General features: G+C 38.8%; 1 protein-coding gene and 1 long non-coding RNA gene across 4 annotated transcripts; one reads left to right on the top strand and one right to left on the bottom strand.

Annotated features, from left to right (window-relative positions):
• The first annotated feature begins 787 nt into the window (after nt 1-787).
• On the top strand, nt 788-2,125 carry LOC126798019 (uncharacterized). 2 transcript variants are annotated; one of them, XM_050524834.1, is made up of 3 exons: nt 788-975; nt 1,106-1,433; nt 1,774-2,125. In XM_050524834.1, exons 1-3 carry the CDS (start codon nt 913-915, stop codon nt 1,941-1,943), a joined length of 561 nt encoding a protein of 186 aa, XP_050380791.1. In that variant the 5' UTR covers nt 788-912; the 3' UTR covers nt 1,944-2,125. The 2 variants fall into 2 exon arrangements, with proteins under 2 accessions (XP_050380791.1, XP_050380790.1); XM_050524833.1 differs by having other exon boundaries at nt 812-1,433.
• Nucleotides 2,126-12,449: 10,324 nt separating this feature from the next.
• LOC126798023 (uncharacterized) lies at nt 12,450-18,268 on the bottom strand. Of its 2 annotated transcripts, none has more exons than XR_007672484.1 (4): nt 16,794-18,268; nt 16,592-16,711; nt 16,404-16,513; nt 12,450-12,639 (listed from the first exon to the last, which is right to left on the bottom strand). It is a non-coding gene; the product is annotated as an uncharacterized LOC126798023 (long non-coding RNA). The 2 variants fall into 2 exon arrangements; XR_007672483.1 differs by having other exon boundaries at nt 12,450-12,783.
• Nucleotides 18,269-18,769: the final 501 nt, after the last annotated feature.

Below are 18,769 nucleotides of genomic sequence, written 5' to 3' on the forward strand. Positions count from 1 at the left end.
GTCTTTGTAAATTTTTATGGAAAATTAGAAAGTGGAATATATCCAGTGAAAATTTGTCACGTTGGTTGGGCAGCAATCAACCAAATCTGACTATGCAGTTTGCACTATGCAGTCTATGCACTTGCATAAGAGAGAAAGAAAGTACCATTTTAAATTTTGTGTTTTTAATTTTTAATTTAACATACGAAAATATATGTGTCACGAATTAAATTCTTATCATAGATCTGTGATTACCGAATTGAATATATGATTAGGCAGAACTCGACTATAGACATCTGCTTATAAGTAGGTTCATATTGGAATCTTGGGTCTCCCTCTAGCCTACTTGTAACATTTGTAACCACAAAAATAATTAAGTTTGCTTTACTTTTCACTGTTTTCAGGGTCTAAATTAATTTCCAGAATGGAGCTTGAGTTAGGAGGCAAGGAACTACTGTAGAGACTGTGCGCGCAGCTGCTGGAAACTACGACGCTAGGCTATTCATCACGACTTAATTAGGCGTCAATAAGATATAACGTATAAATCAAACCAAATGAGTCAATATCAATGAAGGTAATAAACAAATTTAGAATGGAGAAAAACTAAATTTATATATGGACAGCACAAATTTAATATTCAAAGAGGATGTAACAAGTTGTATATTCACACCAACCTCGATCTGAGGTTTGGAACGCGTTCTGGAATATAGACTCGTTAATATTCAACGAAGCCAAACTTCCAAGCAATTAATCTCAGAGCCTTAAGGCGGTGAGCTATTCTCCATATATAGCTGGTTCATCCATTCCCATCAGTTTCATAGTTCATAATAATCACCATACGGTCTCCATATATACACATTCTTTCATCTCTCACAAACAAATAAGAACTTCTTTTAGTTAAGTTTCGTTTGTTTGTCAAAGGAATCATACCTCATGGCTCACAATAAGCTTCCTTTGGTTCTCTTCCTCTCCTCGCTCTTCATCCATGCAGCTCTAGGTACATAAATTCTATTTCTGAAACATGATCAAGAGTACGGAATATGATACGTTGATCGGCCCGCATTTCTTGTCCCTAATCGATCATAGGTTATGTGTTGTTTTAATCCTTGTTATGTTGGTTTCCTCCGGTGCTTTTGTGTGTGAGGATCTCCCAAATGATGTTTGCGCGTTTTCGGTGTCGTCTGCCGGGAAAAGATGTTTGATAGAAACCATGGCAAAGAACAACGAAGGCGTAGAGTACCAGTGCTGGACATCAGAGGTTATGGTTGAGGGTTTGGCAGAGTACATGGAAACAGATGAGTGTGTGAATGCTTGTGGTGTTGAGAGAAAGTCCGTCGGAATTTCCTCCGACGCCCTTCTTGAGCCTCAGTTCATGGGCAAGCTTTGCTCACCCAACTGTTACCAGAAGTGCCCCAACATTGTTGAACTTTACTTCAACTTAGCTGCCGGAGAGGGTAAGTTACCTGATCATAATAGTACATTCGCTTTCATAGGACCCTGATTCTGAGATAAAGTAGAACAGATTAATACATAGCTAGCTAATTTGCTCATAAAGGCACCTAATTGAGAATGTTAATTTCAACATTTCTTGCATGGTGATGCTTCCTTTTCATTCTCTTCCGAATTCCGATCTCATGCCATGACGGTGGCATGATACCTTCCTTCCTTGTGATAAATACCTTCCTTTTCCTTATTAAAGAAAAAAAAAAGGAAAAGTAAATATATCATGCATGAGAGGCATCAGCTTGATTAATTCATGCATTGATGCATATATAACTGATTTGAAAAATGCAGGAGTGTTCTTGCCTGATCTGTGTGAGAGACAACGATCCAACCCTCACCGCGCCATGATTGAACTTATGAGCTCCGGCGATGCAGCCCCTGGTCCAGTTTCATCAACAAACATTCCTCCCACCCCAAGCCCCTTTCCAAACGACAATGCTCCAGCCCCTGCTCCTTTCTAAGGATGTTTAATTATATGAATTCTTAACAGCATCGTTAATTTCACGTTCAATATATGCTAGTGCAAACTGAACGAGGAATAATGTTTAGCAAGTTCATTTTCCTTTTTCGGGTGGAGAATTAGTTCAATGAATTTACCGACATTTGATCGAAAATTTATTGTAATACATACTCATTCAGCATATCGGCAAATTGATACATAGTATACAATACACATGGTTCATGCCAAAAATATCAGGATGGATATCATGCAAATTATAAGCTTTTACTTCTTTTAGCTAGCTTTGAGTGACATATTGATCGATCAGTAGGATCTGTTTCCAAGACTTAATTAAACTCTACTGAAAACAATTTGTCAAGTTAATTAGTTCTAGCTAGATAGGTTGCAAGCCGCCTCAGTAACTGTCATCCCGGTAAAATCAGACTAATCTCCCCGGTAAAGGCCCGCAAATATGTATGCCATAAACTGTGTAATTATTTGGTACGGTATTTTGGTATCGCCGTTATGAAGCATATTGTTTAGTTTATTTTGTCGAATTGGTGCGGAACTTAAACGAAAATGTTATTGGGCTTTATATATTAATATGATATTTTTGTCGATTTGGGCCTCAAGGGTCATCATACATGACCTTTTCCATCTCATTTTGATTGTCATGGTTAATGAACAACATTGATCGATATCCGCCAAGAAACCCTAATTAGGGCAAATAATTGAAATAATCCAGGCCAACTTCTTCCCTGTTTGACCGGTTATTTGGGGAAACTAATAGCAGAAAAGATTTTCATTCTTTTTAGGAATATATTTTCAGGGATATTCAAGAATCTAAATCTAGGTTAAGAAAGGAATTGTTGTCCAACATATCTAAGGGGTTCTGATTACTTGATCTGAAAGAAATAACAAATTGTGTTATTTATATACATGGTTCTTTAGCACAAAATTAGACACACACAATTCAACCTAACTTTTGCGCAACAACAAAACCAAAGCCTCACAACGGAGCACGGCTACCATATGCACCTTCGCTGCATGTAGCACAAAGTCCAACTTACCTCGGCAAGCGTCAAGTCCATCGAGTCGCTACCTTAGCTTGTAGCAAAAACCAGAAGTCTACCTAGTCAGCAACAATCTATACAAACGTCCCCGCAATCTTGATATTTAGATTTGCTTATTCCCTAAGCGGTTTAAGTAAGAACTGTCCATCCTACATAAGGGTGGAGAGAAATCCTAGCAGTCATCTGCCGTAGGTGTTATTTAAACTCAGTTGCAAGTTTAGTCAGCATATGTACTCAATTGTTTGAGAAGAAGGAAGTACGAGCCCACATCAACAAATATAAGCAAGTTGTACATGACTTATAGGTACTGGTATGCCAAGGCAATACACATTCAAGAACATGGCAAACCGTAAGGGTTTCGCCCGTATGTTGATTGTTCGCCGGAAGTAAAATTCCAAGTCGAAAATTTGGCATGTCTAGTGGGACAATGTCAACATTGCAAGCCAGGGCTTATACTCCAAACAATACACTTCTTGCAAGAAACCAGAGCATTCGCCATGTATTCCGCATAATACAACGACTTGTAGAGGTTTAACAGTGGTGTAAGCGTTACTTAAGTTCGGAGTAATGGAGACACCGGAAGTGATTCAAGAGGCATTCAAGAAGTTGACAGATGTTGTCAAAGAAGGTGAGACAAAGCTAGAATCGAGGTTTATGTTCATGGAAAAGATGTTGGATTAGCTTACTACAATCCAGGAGAAACAAAATCTACAAATCGAGGAGACCAATCTGAGGGTAAACAACATCATAGAGGAAGCTGAGGATCACTTCCATAATAGTTTCCTTCGGATGGTAGGATAACACGAGCAGCTCAACTAGATAGAGGAAATATTGGGTATTCAACGAGACTTCGCAGGTCCTTCTGGAACACAGGAACAACAAAAATTAGTGCATGTGACTGCGACACCTTTGCATAAGAAAAAATCTGAAAAGTGTGAAGAGAAGCTCAAAGGTTCAAAGTCGTCACGTCCTCCTACGGCGAAAGTTGAGGCACCCAAGATGAATTTGGAATTTAGGCGCTCGAGAGTGAGGGCAATTACGCCAACGTACGGAACTCAAGAGGAGGTGGCGAATGATCGAATTTACACTGCGGAGTAGGTGAGGTTGATGATCTAGGAAAGTCTTAAAACCATGCAAGGACATCCACTAGTTAATCTGGTTTATACTAGCCCATTCCCAGAATGGGTGAGTAATTATCATTGGCCACCTAACTATAAACAGATCTTGTTTACAACTTTTTCTAGTGAGGGTTCTGAAGATGTAGTAGCTCATATATCTCATTTCCATGGAGAATGTGGACCATTCGCGTCTGATCCAGTGTTCAAACTCAGAGTCTTCGGGTCATTCTTGGCAGGGCCAACCCTGACTTGATTTACCAGGCTAACACCACGATTTGTTACAGATTGGACGATTATGGAGACTGTGTTTAGAACAATTTTTGGCAGTGTTGAGCTTGAGGTTGATTTGTCTTCTTTGACTTCCATGTATCAACATCCTATGGAGTCATCAGTGGAGTACCAAAAGAGGTTTAAAATCCAGCAAGCTAAGTCCAAGACTCCACTTTTTGAACATGATGCCATTCGTATAGCCGTGAAGGGTTAGGAAAGGTGCCAGCGAGCCAAACATCACGATGCTCACTTTTCCAGTATGGCAGATTTGATAAGCAAAGTGGGGAGTTATCAAACGCTTCTCAATGATTTTAATGATGATGCGAATGATCCAAAAGGAAAACTTGTTTCGTATAATCCAGGGACCTTGAAACCACGTTATGGGGTGCAGTCTCGTGGAAAAATGGTTTCGACAATTTATTCACACATCGATCCTTATTATACGCCTCAACAATCTTCCCAGCTTGAAGATCAATGGTTGGAAGATGATAGTGAGGAGGTTCTAGCAGTTGAGATAGTTGGAAGGCAAGTGTTGAAGTCCAAGGCACTTAAAATGTCTGGCGAACCCGTTAGGATTTCAACGACAAACTTCACCAAGCATGAGTATGATTCCTACACCTATAATGCTCATAAAGCTCTTGAGATTTTAGATGAACTATTTGTGAGTGGTTGAGTGAAACATGATTCTGGGGTGATACCTTTGCCGTCACATATCGATGGAAAGAAGTATTGTAAATTCCACAATATGTTTAATGATCACCACACAGCTGATTGCGTTAAGCTCAAGGACCAGTTACAAACTTGGATTAACAAAGGGATGTTGGGTATGGAAATCGGCAAGACAGCTGCTTGGGTAGATGTAGGACTTTTTCCCACAGTATTCATGGTGGAGGTCATGCCTATAACAGCTCCTATGAAGCCTAGCAGATGTCTAAGTTCGACGAATACACTTATGACGCATCCTAGTCACATAAGATCTTGGACCAGTTAATTGCTGAAGATGGGGCAATCATCCATGGAAGGAATTTTCATATGTTAAAAAGGTTAAAAATACAAGGTATTGTAAGTTTGATAATGTTTGGACTCACATCACTTCTATTTGATTACAGCTAAAAGACCAAGTTCCGTAGTGGTTGAATAAGGGAACCATTTCCTTCATTCAAACACAAGATAAGGGGTTGGAAGTGGCAGTAATGGAGATTGATACATGCAAAGAAAGTGAGAAGCCTGAACCAACCAAGTTCGGCGAATGAAAGACGACTATGAAGAAAAGTGAACATGCCATAGCTAGTGCTTCAATTGTAGTGTTTCGCACACAGTGCCAGAAGGAGTGTAGCATAACAACGAGTTGTGAGGAACTTAGGAAACCAACTAAAGCAACAAAGGCCAGGAAATCTCGTCCACCACCAGATATGCAAGATGTTGATGGACACAAGAAAGCTAGGATTCACGAGGACAAAAAGGTGACATATGCTCAGGTGGTCAACAAGTTGAGAGCAGGCCCTAGAACATGCCCGAATGTGTCTAGGGGACAGCCTTTTAAGGCGAATGAATCTAAATCCCAAGCCACATATGATATTTTGCGAACTCCCTACATTCCATATGCATCTAAATCGTTGGTCCAAGAGGATGTCTTGTAAGTTCGAGAAAACAGAAGATCAGTGGAGGCTACGCAACGCAAATTAGGAATGTGCAGAAGAGGTTTGGCAAGGCCAAGAGAGCGCTGAAAACATTGGATAGAGGAGAAAATTACACTTGATCAACTTGACCAGCTAGTATGTCAGTTACGTAGGATAGTCGAAAAACTAGAGTCACGCCTTACGTTCACGTTCACCATACATAAATACCATGGAGAGATGCACCTCTGAGAAAGAGTGTTTACGAGAGACTTCACGAGCCAAGGAAAAGTGAACAGAAACATAGAGTTTCAATGCATGATCGGTTATCTAAAAAATGGATTTTAAAAAAGCTTGAAAGTAAATGGATTCTAAAAAATCACTGCAGGAACATAGTGTACATCTTCTTCTACCACTAAATGGATTCTAAAAAAGCTTGAAAGTAAGGAGCTTAAAGCATAACCAATGCAACAGAAAGGAAAATCAAACACGAAGTTTGAATGGAAATTAAAAATGGTTTCTAAGGAACCAACAAAAATTCAAGTGGTTCAAGCAACTAATGAGCCTACACCTGAGGCTACTACTATAGAAGTTTCTCGAAAACAAACTTTAGTGGAGTTTGTTGCCAACCAGTTTGCAGCTCGCTCACCACTAGAACCAAATCATGATGAACCTTGTGTAGACCTTTCAGACAATAAGGATACACTAGAGGAGGAAGTTGCTCTTATCATGGATTGTAACATGTTTGATATAGTCCATCATGAGGTGGCAAATGGAGAAGAGCAAGAGAAGGATCTTATATTAGACTGCAATATGGTTTATACTCTTTCATCAAAGTATGCTTTGCCACATCCAATGCCATCTCACATGTTCATAGGTAGTGACACACATGGTCAAGAGGTTTCAGTCACAGAGTTGTCAACTAGGGTAGTTGCAACTATGGCTCTTGACACGCAGAGATCTAAAGTAGAGAAACCTAATCCAATGGCAGATTTCAAGAGGCTCTTTATGATGTTCAGTAAGAGAACAATGACAATGTCTTAGCATATTAAGCCATTGTATATATCATGAGATGAAAGACATGAAAGTCAACAAGATCCTTGTAGATGGTGATGCGTCAGTTAGCATCACTACAATAAAAACTATATAAGCACTCAAAATTCCAGAGAAGATGTTGAACATAAATCTTAAAGTTAGGAGTTTTTTCGGTAACCTTACCAAGACATTAGGGGTCTTAATCTTTAAAGTAAAAATAGAGCCATCAAAACTGTTTCAGACTTTGTTTGTAACAGAGTGCACTGCCCCATATAGCATTATTCTCGAACGAGATTAGATACAAAAAGCTTACTGTATCTATCTACCTTGCATCAAGAGATGCTGATGTGGAATCCAACAACTAACCAAGCAGAATTCATTAAGGCTGATGACATACCATACTCCGTAACCGCTTGCACATATGAAGCTGACTACTTTTATGGGGATATGCGTCCTCTTGGAGTTGTTGGAATTGATCACAAGGGTCATCCAGTTGGGGTGACTTCAACAGAGTTAACACAAAGGGGTATAACACATGTCAAAGTAGATATACATAGACCTGACTTCATCGTACAACCCCAAAAAGATCATCCATGAATACACATGTATCAGAAGAACAAAGGCAGGCCTATGCATATTTTCCCCAACGTTTATCTATTTATAGGGACAAGCAGGAGGCTTGGGAAGCAATGGCACTGGTACAGTGCATCGAGGAAAATTAATAGAAGTTCAAGAAGAGGAGTTTATTCAGTCAACACCAGCAGCTTTGGATGATACTCCACCTAAAGTTAAACATCCAGTAGAAAAAATCAAACTAGGAACCACAGAGGAACCAGTGGAGGTTGGCATTAGTAAGCTCTTGGATGAGGAACTAAGACAACAACTAATAGAGTTGTTACATGAGTTTTGTGACTGTTTTGCAGAAAAATATGAAGATATGCCAGGACTTTCAACAGAACTAGTTTGTCACTGTTTGCCAATTAAGGAAGGATATAAGCATGTTCAACAAACTCAACGACGAATAAGTGTTGATACAAAATAGTAGTCAAGACAGATGTTCAAAATATTCTCAAAGTAGGGATTATTATACCAACTAAATACACTCAGTGGTTGTCTAACAAAGTGCCGGTTAGGAAGAAGAATGGAATAATCCATGTATGTGTGGATTACCGTAATCTTAACACGACGACACTAAAGAACATCTATCCTATGCCAATGGTGAACATGTTGGTACAACTAGATATAATCAGATACCTGTTTATGAACTGCACAACGTAAAACAACTTTTCGTTATCCAGGGTTCACTAGTGCTTTTGAGTATAATAGTATGTCTTTTGGTTTAACTAAGACAGGGGCTACATACCAGAGAGCAATGAACCTAATTTTTCATGATATACTGGGGGGGGCATCCTGGAGGTCTACATAGATGAGGTGGTGGTTAAGTCCAAGAAGAAGGAAGATCATATTACCAATCTCAAGACAATATTTACCAGGATTGGGAAACACAAGCTCAATATGAACCCGGCTAAGTGTATTTTTGGGGTTCGCACTGGAGACTTTTGTTGATTTAATTGTGCATGAAAGAGGTATTGAAATAGCTAGTGACAAGGCGAAGGCAGTCCTGGATGCTCCAGCACCTAGAAACAAGAAGGAACTTCAAAGTTTTCTAAGGAAGATTAATTTTCTGAGGTATTTTATTTTAATTCAGCAAGGAATATTGCACCTTTCTCATCCTTATTGAAGTTGCAAGCTGACAAGGAGTTTCAATGGGAGTCCAAACAATAGGAGGCTTTTGACAGGATAAAATAATATTTAACTCTTCCACCTGCCCTCGACCTCCAAGACCTGTCATCCTATTAAAGTTGTATATATTAGCCTCTACTGACTCTATAGCAGCAATGTTGGCACAAGATGATACTAACAAAAAAGGTAGGAAGATTGAACATGCAGTGTACTACCTTAGCCGTACATTGTTGGATGCAAAAACTTGATATTCACTAATTGAGAGGTTGTGTTTGGCACTATACCTTGCTGGTTATAAGTTACGACATTATATGCTATCTTTTACAACAATAGTGGTTGCACAAACTGATTCGGTGAAGTACATGCTTACAAGACCTATCCTTAGATGTCGAATTGGCAAATGGATCTTACCCTTGTTAGAATTTTCTTTGTTGTACACTCCTTTAAAAGAATTGATAGGGCAAGCCATGTCAAATTTCTTGTTCCATCACCCTATTACTGAGGAAATCGAAGATTAACACTCTTGTTCATACGCATCTTTGGGTTTTGCATTTTGATGGTAGCAGCACTAACACATTGTCAGGAGCTGGAGTAGCACTAATAAGTCCAACAAAAGCAAGACATTCTTATTCTTTCCAGCTCGAGTGGAAGTGTACCAACAATCAAGCAGAGTATGAGGCAATCATTATTGGGTTGGAATTTCTTCTAGAGATGGGAGTGACTGAGATAGAGGTCCTAGGTGATTTCTCCTCGTGATTAATCAGCTTAAGGGTATTTTCAAGTGTACCACCTTCACTTTGCTTCCTTTAGGAGGAGCATTATAATCACTAGATCAATTTGCAGATGTGGTGCTTGACTACATTCCTCGATAACGAAATTTTGCAGCGAATGAATTGGCTCAATTAGCTACCGGTATTAGCTTGGCAGATGGCATTTGAGAGAGGATTCTAAAGGTTGAGAGGCGAACACTTTCTTTATTTATGGTAAGAAGAGATGTTAAAGACAAGTGGTTGGTTGCTACTTTAGACCCCATAGACATGGATTAGAGGCAGCCAATTATCCAATATTTGAAAAATCCCTCGGCACTTGTGGACAAGAAAATCTGGTATTTTGTTGTTAAATATTTACTCAAAGGTGATGACTTATTACGCAGGGGCGGGGATGAAGTTGATTTGAGGTGAATCTATGGCACTGAAGCTAATAGATGCCAAAGAGAGGTACATCTTGGCAACTATGGTTCCCATCAAGTTGGACAAAAAATGAGGTGGTTCATTCACCGGTATGGATTTTATTGGTCATCTATATTAAAAGACCGTATTAGGTTTGTGCATGGATGCATTGATTGCCAAATGCATTGACCCGTTCAACACATTCCTTATATACCTTTGCAGCTTATCATTAAACCATGGCCATGACGTGGTTGGGCCTTAGATTTTATTGGGGAAATTCACCCTAATTCTTCTTTGGAGCACAAACAAGTTTTAATTGCCACATATTGCTTCACTAAGTGGGTGGGGGAAATTCCTATCAAGACGGCATCAGCAATAATGGTAGTTCAGTTTATCTTTTAGAATATTATTTATAGATATGGTATACCAGAGTGTTTGGTGGCAAACAGGGGGGCAACTTTCATGGCCAAAGAAACTTAAGAGTTTCTCAATGGGTACAAGATCAAGTTTCTTCATTCTACTCCTTATTATGCATTGAAATGATCAAGCTGAGGCAAGCAATAAGATTATTCTGTATATCCTCAAACGTATGCTTGAAGAAAATCCAAGGGATTGGCATACAGAGTTGGATAATACGTTGTGGTCTTATAGAACTTCTAAGCGTATACCAACTGGCACAACGCCTTATGCTTTGATGTTTGGCCATGATGTAGTATTACATGTGGAGATTATGGTTTAGTCACTTAGAGTTTGAGAGAAACAACAATTGGTTGGAGAAGACTATGTTTAGGCTATGTACCAAGAGCATGAGGATTTAGATTCTCGGTGAATGGAAGCTTTAGACAACCTTATTTTAGAGAAAAAGCTAGTGGCTCGAGCTTATGATAAACGCACTCAGGGACGTAGCTTTGGAGTTGGGAACTAGGTGTGGAAAGCACTTTTACCCTTTGGTGACCGAAAGGAAGGGTGTGACAAATGGTCACCTAAGTGAGAAGGACCCTTTGTCATTGATCAGAATTGTTGGCATAGGGGCCTATTACCTTCGAGATGTTGATGGTGAGATTCATCACAACCCCATTAATGGTCGTCATCTTAAGAATTACTTTCCAAGCGTTTGGGAATTTGAAGATCCACCCCATATTGTGGAAACAAAGTGATATTGATACTCTTTTGCATTAACCAAGTAAACAGGGGGCAACACTATGGAGATTTATCAATATACTAGGTTTTAATCCGCATTCGCCGATTTTAATCTGCATTTGCCGGAGTTAGGAGATTTGTGGTCTAGATTTTTTGTTTTTTCAGAAACTACTAGGGTTTCATTTACTATATGGAACATTGAACCAAAACCCGTGGTTTTAAAAATTCAAACTTTGTTGTTTACAATATAAAGAGAGAAACAAAACAAGTGTTTTTCAATAGAAACAATCTTTTTTTGTTACATAAATTTGGCTTTATGGCCAGAAACCTTTACAAACTACAGCTATTATTACAAAAAGCCAGTAAGTGGCCCTGATACTATGATCACCATAACACGATAGACTACTATCATCCCCAGCTAATCTCTTCATCCAGAGGAACAGCTGCGTATAAGCTGGTTGCCGGATGCGGGCGAATTTGCCTTCCCCTTGCTTCTTGCTGTTTGTAAGTCCTGCAAACAAACAAATTATAATGAAGGTTGCAGAATGACAACATTCAACAAGAAGGGTTGAGACATGCTTTTTGTTCTCCTCTGACACCTAGGTTGGAGCTAAAGAAGGAGGAGTGTTTCCTTGCCTTCTTTAGTTCTAGGGTATCAGTAAAGAAGAGCATGAGGATAAGTTTTTAGGCTTATCTCATGTTTGAAGATAGGTTTTTAGGCTTAGGCAAATCATCAAGGTTCTAAAAAACGCTAGGCGTTAATCGGGCGGACAGCTAAAAACCAGCGCCCAGAGGATTAATCGGGGATTAATCGACCCAAAATCGAGGTGGCCAAGGATCTCCGGGCGCCTAGGCACCGCCTAGGCGGTCCTAGGAGGGGATTTTTATAACGTTGGGCAAATCTAATGGAGGTAGAATCTTAGGTCTAGAGGGAAGAACTTGTGGAACCAGAAGAGTTTCGAGAGTAAGAATCTTAGGTAGAATCTTTAAGACTAGTGGATTTGGTTGTGTTTTGATCAAGAATATAGTCTTCTTTTTATAAAAAGAGGTGTCGAGATCCAATGGCTATGATGAATTGCAGATCCTTGGAAATCGTAACAGAGAGTAAATGATAGTTATGGCTTTCAACCAAAACGGATTCGAGCATTTTATGAGGCTGGATACACCTGCATTCCATAGGTTTGAATTCAAACGTATCATTAATGAGTACATTGAAACTTTGACTTGGTTTTTCGACTAGTCTTTAATATGGGTTGGGTATTCATAGTTGGGCCATTGAGTAGAAAAAATAAGTAATTATATTATGATATGCCCAATGGGCTAAACTTTACAACAATTGTCCAGAAAGGTGGATATCTACAAGTAATTTATCTATAGCAATGGTCTTATGGTGAGTGAGGTTTTACATCTTCCTCTCTTCAGCTTCAGCCTTTTCCACTTGATTTTTGAGGTTTTGTAGGTGGGGGATAGCATTTTGAACTTCTTGGAGTTGAGCAGCCTGCTCGGCCTCAATAGCTGATATTTCAGCATCTAGCAGTGCTCTTGATGCTTCAACTTCGAAATAAGAGGTTTAATGTACAAACATCAATAAGGAATAATATACAAGGGACTATACTAAACATAATGAATTCAAATGAAATGTACTCCTAACTTCTCGTATCCTAAGCCGTGAAATAAGTCCAGAAACCTGCAAGGAACCTAAAGTATGGGTGAGCTTCGTCCTCACTCACCCAGTAGGGGTCAGCCCACCAATGTGGTTTAAAAGTAAGGTTGGCTAAGTTTTATGAAAACTTAAAACATTTAGATATGAATATGCTCTTGAAATCATTTAATATGAAACAGACTAAGTTTGATAATTACGGGAAAAAAATGCAAAACATGCATGATGACCATCAATAATATTAAGTCAGTGGTGACCAATAACGACTATGAGACAAATGAGTCATCACTTAAGTCGAGGCTGACTGCCTTTGTTGAAACAACAAAAGAGTGAGTGTCCATTTAATGGAATGCCCTCAATAATACTGTAAGATATGGATCCAATAATAAATAGGGCATTTCCCCTCCGGAGGTTTACGGTTTTTGACACCTAGGGGTTACCGGATTACCGAGCCCCATATAGTCTCAAGTCTACTCACTCATAATCGATCTGCTTATCCTCGGGTTTTAGCATTTCTAAAATCATATATGCATTTCCAACAATAAACATCACTAAGGCATAGACAATAAATTTGTATTGGGCACGTAATACACAAAGGGAGTTAGCACCCTACCTAGAAATATGCGTAGCCAATGCTAAATCCACAATCCTGCTTCCGCTCAGCTACACGAAAAACCGAACCGAATTAATCGGTTTGGTTTCAGTTTGGGCACATAAGAAACCGAACCGAACCGAACCGAAAAACCGAATTATTTATAAAATAATGTCGTTTTACGTTTATCTTACCGAATATTTGTTTTGATTAATGTGATTTTAGGTTTATATTATATATAATTATATGTTTCTCTTTTGTAGTGTTATATATGTATATATAATCATCTATGTTTATATGTATGCCCATATATGTATGTTTCAAATAAGTTTGCTAAAACAAACACACACACACATATATATATATACAAGCGGATGTGTAATTACTAAATCCGCCTCAATATGAAGGAAACTTCTCAAGATCGATCGACACCAGTCGATATGATTGATATGTATATATAGTCACCTCGTAAAAATTTCATCCAATTCGGACCTCGTTTAACCGTCGGAATTTCCGGTAAACCGAAAACAATACTAATATACCCTAAGGGAGGACCCATTACCAAGATGCGAATGAGAAAATTTGTTTACATATTTGAAGTCACATAATTTTTTTCATCGACCGTGCTTGGTCGAAACAAGGAAACTCATTTGGCAAAGTCCCGGTCAATGGGGGTTTTATTATGTGAAAACGCATGTTTTTTGGTTAACCGTTGGTACGGACGGTCAAACCATGTTCAAAACTAACGAAATTTTTATGGGTTCCCTAAATATATATACCGATCACATCTACTGGTGTCGATCGACCATATTTCAAACTGGAGTTGTCGATCGCTGAAGTGTTCACTAATGTACCATAACCTTTATATTAGGGTTATAATAAAACTATCACATTATGAAGCGACTATATGAAGGAAACTTATCGGAATTGATCGACACCATCCGATGTGATCAGTATATATATTTAGTGACCATTTTAAAATTTCATCCAATTCGGACCTCGTTTAACCGTCGGAATTTCCGGTAAACCAAAAACAACACTAATATACCCTAAGGGAGGACCCATTATCAAGATGCAAATGAGAAAAGTTGTTTACATATTTGAAGTCACATAATTTTTGTCATCGATCGTGCGTGGTCGAAACAAGGAAACTCATTTGGCAAAGCCCCGGTCAATGGGGGTTTTATTATGTGAAAACGCATGTTTTTTGGTTGACCGTTGGTACGGACGGTCAAACCATGTTCAAAACGGACGAAATTTTTACGGGTTCCCTAAATATATATACCGATCACATCTACTGGTGTCGATCGACCATATTTCAAACTGGAGTTGTCAATCGCCGAAGTGTCCACTAATGTACCATAACCTTTATATTAGGGTTATAATAAAACTATCACATTATGAAGCGACTATATGAAGGAAACTTATCGGAATTGATCGACACCATCCGATGTGATCAGTATATATATTTAGTGACCATTTTAAATTTTCATCCAATTCGGACCTCGTCTGACCGTCGGAATTTCCGGTAAACCAAAATTAACACTAATATAACCTAAGGGAGGACCCATTACCAAGATGCAAATGAGAAAAGTTGTTTACATATTTGAAGTCACATAATTTTTGTCATCGATCGTGCGTGGTCGAAACAAGGAAACTCATTTGGCAAAGCCCCGGTCAATGGGGTTTTATTATGTGAAAACGCATGTTTTTTGGTTGACCGTTGGTACGGACGGTCAAACCATGTTCAAAACGGACGAAATTTTTACGGGTTCCCTAAATATATATACCGATCACATCTACTGGTGTCGATCGACCATATTTCAAACTGGAGTTGTCGATCGCCGAAGTGTTCACTAATGTAACATAACCTTTTATATTAGGGTTATAATAAAACTATCACATTATGAAACGACTATATGAAGGAAACTTATCGGAATTGATCGACACCATCCGATGTGATCAGTATATATATTTAGTGACCATTTTAAAATTTCATCTAATTTGGACCTCGTTTGACCGTCGGAATTTCCGGTAAACCAAAAACAACACTAATATACCCTAAGGGAGGACCCATTACCAAGATGCAAATGAGAAAAGTTGTTTACATATTTGAAGTCACATAATTTTTGTCATCGATCGTGCGTGGTCGAAACAAGGAAACTCATTTGGCAAAGCCCCGGTTAATGAGGTTTTATTATGTGAAAACGCCTCTTTTTTGGTTAATCGTTAGTATGGACGATCAAACTATGTTCAAAATGGATGAAATTTTTACATGGTCCCTAAATATATATGTTGATCATATCTATTGGTGTCGATCGACAATATTTTGAAACTAGAATTTTTTTTAAAAAAAAAATTTCGATAAAAAAAAACCGAAAAAAACCGAACCGAACCGTTCGGTTCGGTTTTCAGTTTGCACTATTGAAAAACCGAACCGAAGTTTAATTTCAGTTTGGTTTACGGCTTGACCTCAAAACCGAACCGTTTAAACCGAATGCCACCCCTAGGTTTTACCAAACATCCAAGTCTCGAAATAATCAACCAATTTGCGACTGTAAATATAAAATATTTAAACGTCGCCACACAAATAAAATAAGATACTAGACTCCCTATTTTTGGTTTGACCAAAGTAATGGTCAAACATTGATTATAACTAACTATACTTCCTATTTAATATATTATATTTGAGTACTATCGAGTACTCGCATCAAATGCTTTTGTCATTCCAAATAAATTCAACCCAACAAATAATATGTCAACAAATATTAGAGAATATAATTTACGACTTAAGATTTTAAGTCATATTAGCTACTAATTGATATTTCTAATTTTCTAATGACACCCTAATAGAATTAGAGACTTAAAAAAACCGTAACTTAGAAGGATGGAAAAATCTACCTCAAAGGGTCTTAGCCTAAGAGAATGACTCCAAGTCGGAAAAATGGATATCAATGTCGTAATCTTCTTTATAGCTCAACTCCAAGGATGCATTACAAATTTACAATTCAACTTCACATTTGGAAAATCAGTAAGGTAGTAATCTCAAATAAATTAGGAATTCACCTTTGGTAATTTCCAAGAAGATGACTGTATTCAAACTCATTCTCCTCATTTGTTCTACAACTCAAACTCATACAAGTCCTTCACTGTCCTGCTGCCCAATATCAAGCTCCCTAACTCGTAATCGATGTAGGTAGGTCAGTAAAAGAACTTAAGATGCACATGGAGGATCAAAGGACCAAGAAGCTCACCAAAACTAGAGTTCTTCTTAAACACATAACTGATTTGGACACCCAAGCTTAATCCTTGTCAAACTTCCAGTTCCTTGTCTTCATACACGAGCCCAGGGACTTGCTGCATCATCTTTACCTCTTTGATTAACACGTAATTGATTAAGGTAAGGTTCTAAAAACCATAAACATGAATTCTTCGAATTGAAACAGTGAAACTCACCTTTCAAATTCGTGATTTGATGAAATCAAACTAGCTTCAGTCCTTCAGTCGATTCCTCTTCAATTTCTCTTCTCCTAAGCTAATCTTCTAACTCAAATTAGTGGCTAAACAAGGGAATTTCGATGATGATTACACCAGTGTTTTCAGATGCGACGCCGAGGCGTCGCCGGTGTGTGCCTTTGGGCGGAGCGAAGGAGAAAAGCTCCGCAGCTTCAAACCCAGGCAAGGCGATGGAAAGGCTACCGCCGGAGCGACGGAGCGAGCGGTGGAGCGACGCGAAGCGACTTCAATCTCCGGCCTAGCAACTACCCATCAGGAGGCTATGCGCTGCCGGGATTGGGCCGAGGGGGACCGGATGGCGGCGGCGGAAGAGGGTGAGGATGAGGTTGAGTGTGACGGCGGCGGCAATGTAGATGGGGATGACGGTGAAGAATAAGGACCACGTGGAGCCCCAGGATTTATGAGGGTAAGAAACTGAATTCCTTGAGATTGTGTTTGGTTGAATCGCTGATGATCGAATCGCACTCTGGGCTCGATTTCGTGTGAGAATTCGACGAGGTGAGTGCTTCTTTAGCTTCCATTTTGTTTAATTATTGTTTTCGAGTCGTTAGCTTACTCTTGTCTGCATATATACCGATGGTGATGGACACGTACAATTGCCATTTTCAATTTGATGATTCTAATGTTTAAAGCAGTATACGAATTGGAAAATCTATAGATTCTTTTGGCAATGACTTGACCCTTTAGCATAGTATAGACATTCTTCTTAGTTTTTACTATTACACATACCTTAAACCTGTGTTAGTTTCTTTCCTGGTATTGCTCTTTGTGCAGCTATTCTATTCTGGCTAGACTTATAGTGAAGAGTTGGAAAGTTTCCGCGATTGAGCCTTGATCCTTATACAAGTCTAGATTCCTGGAGGACCAAATTTTCAGATAGACACGTTATACTTAGGTTGTTGTGCTGCCATTGTGCCGTTGATGGAGGGTGGAATTAAGTGTGCGGCCAACTATGTTCCTCTTTCTCCTATCAGCTCTTCGAGCGCTCAACCATAGTCTACAGGGACAGACCATCTGTTGTGTATGGAAACATCGTTTACACTTGGAAAGAGACACTTGAACGATGCACCAGACTTGCTTCTTCTCTTGCGAAACTTGGAATTTCTCGAGGCGATGTGGTAAGAAACTGAGAACTTTTAATGTTTTTTTTCTCTGTTTCTTGCCATTGTTGACTACTTTGCAATTCAATGTTATTTTTGTTTCTTGGAGTTGGGAGTGTTGGCTTATATCTGAATAATGTGTAGTTGTACTCCTAATGGCTTGCTAAGTGATTGGATTCGATGGGGATTTTTTTTGTCTTTCTCTGTTTCCTACTGTACTTCCTCTGGGAAAAATGTTTGAACTTTAAACTTCCCATTTGTAGATTGTCACAGTAATGGAGTGGATGCTGCTTGTCTGTCCTCCACATATAATTGGACATTGAATAACATGATCAAGAACAAACATAGAAGTGAAAACATGAACTGAAACCCCTCGATCAAATATGTATCATAAAGCCAAATGAGAAAAAAGCCACACCACAAATATAAAGTAATAACCACAGGCTTGAAAGATGTAAAGCATACTATGATCACAGGTTCAGTTTCACAGTTTGCATCCTACTTTGGATAGGATAATCCCACACATGTTGTTAGCTAGTGAGCTTTTATTGGATAAGGTCTTTCCCTGGTCTATAACTTTTCTGTTCATATTTTCTATGGGAATGATACAAACTTGTGCGCGTCCCAATCTTAAATTATCACAGTTATAAAGACAAGTTCAGTTTGATTGGTAGATTCCTGATTGTGTTTCTTAATGTGTTTGAACTTTGAGGATCATTCTTGTCTTCTGCTATGGATTGTTTTAAGCTAATGAGTGACGACTTTGTATCTGGATCACCACTTCATATTATTTGAAAATGTATTGTATTAAATTAA

This window comes from Argentina anserina, chromosome 6 (genome assembly GCF_933775445.1).
Source record: "Argentina anserina chromosome 6, drPotAnse1.1, whole genome shotgun sequence".
NCBI classification, from domain to species: Eukaryota; Viridiplantae; Streptophyta; class Magnoliopsida; order Rosales; family Rosaceae; genus Argentina; species Argentina anserina.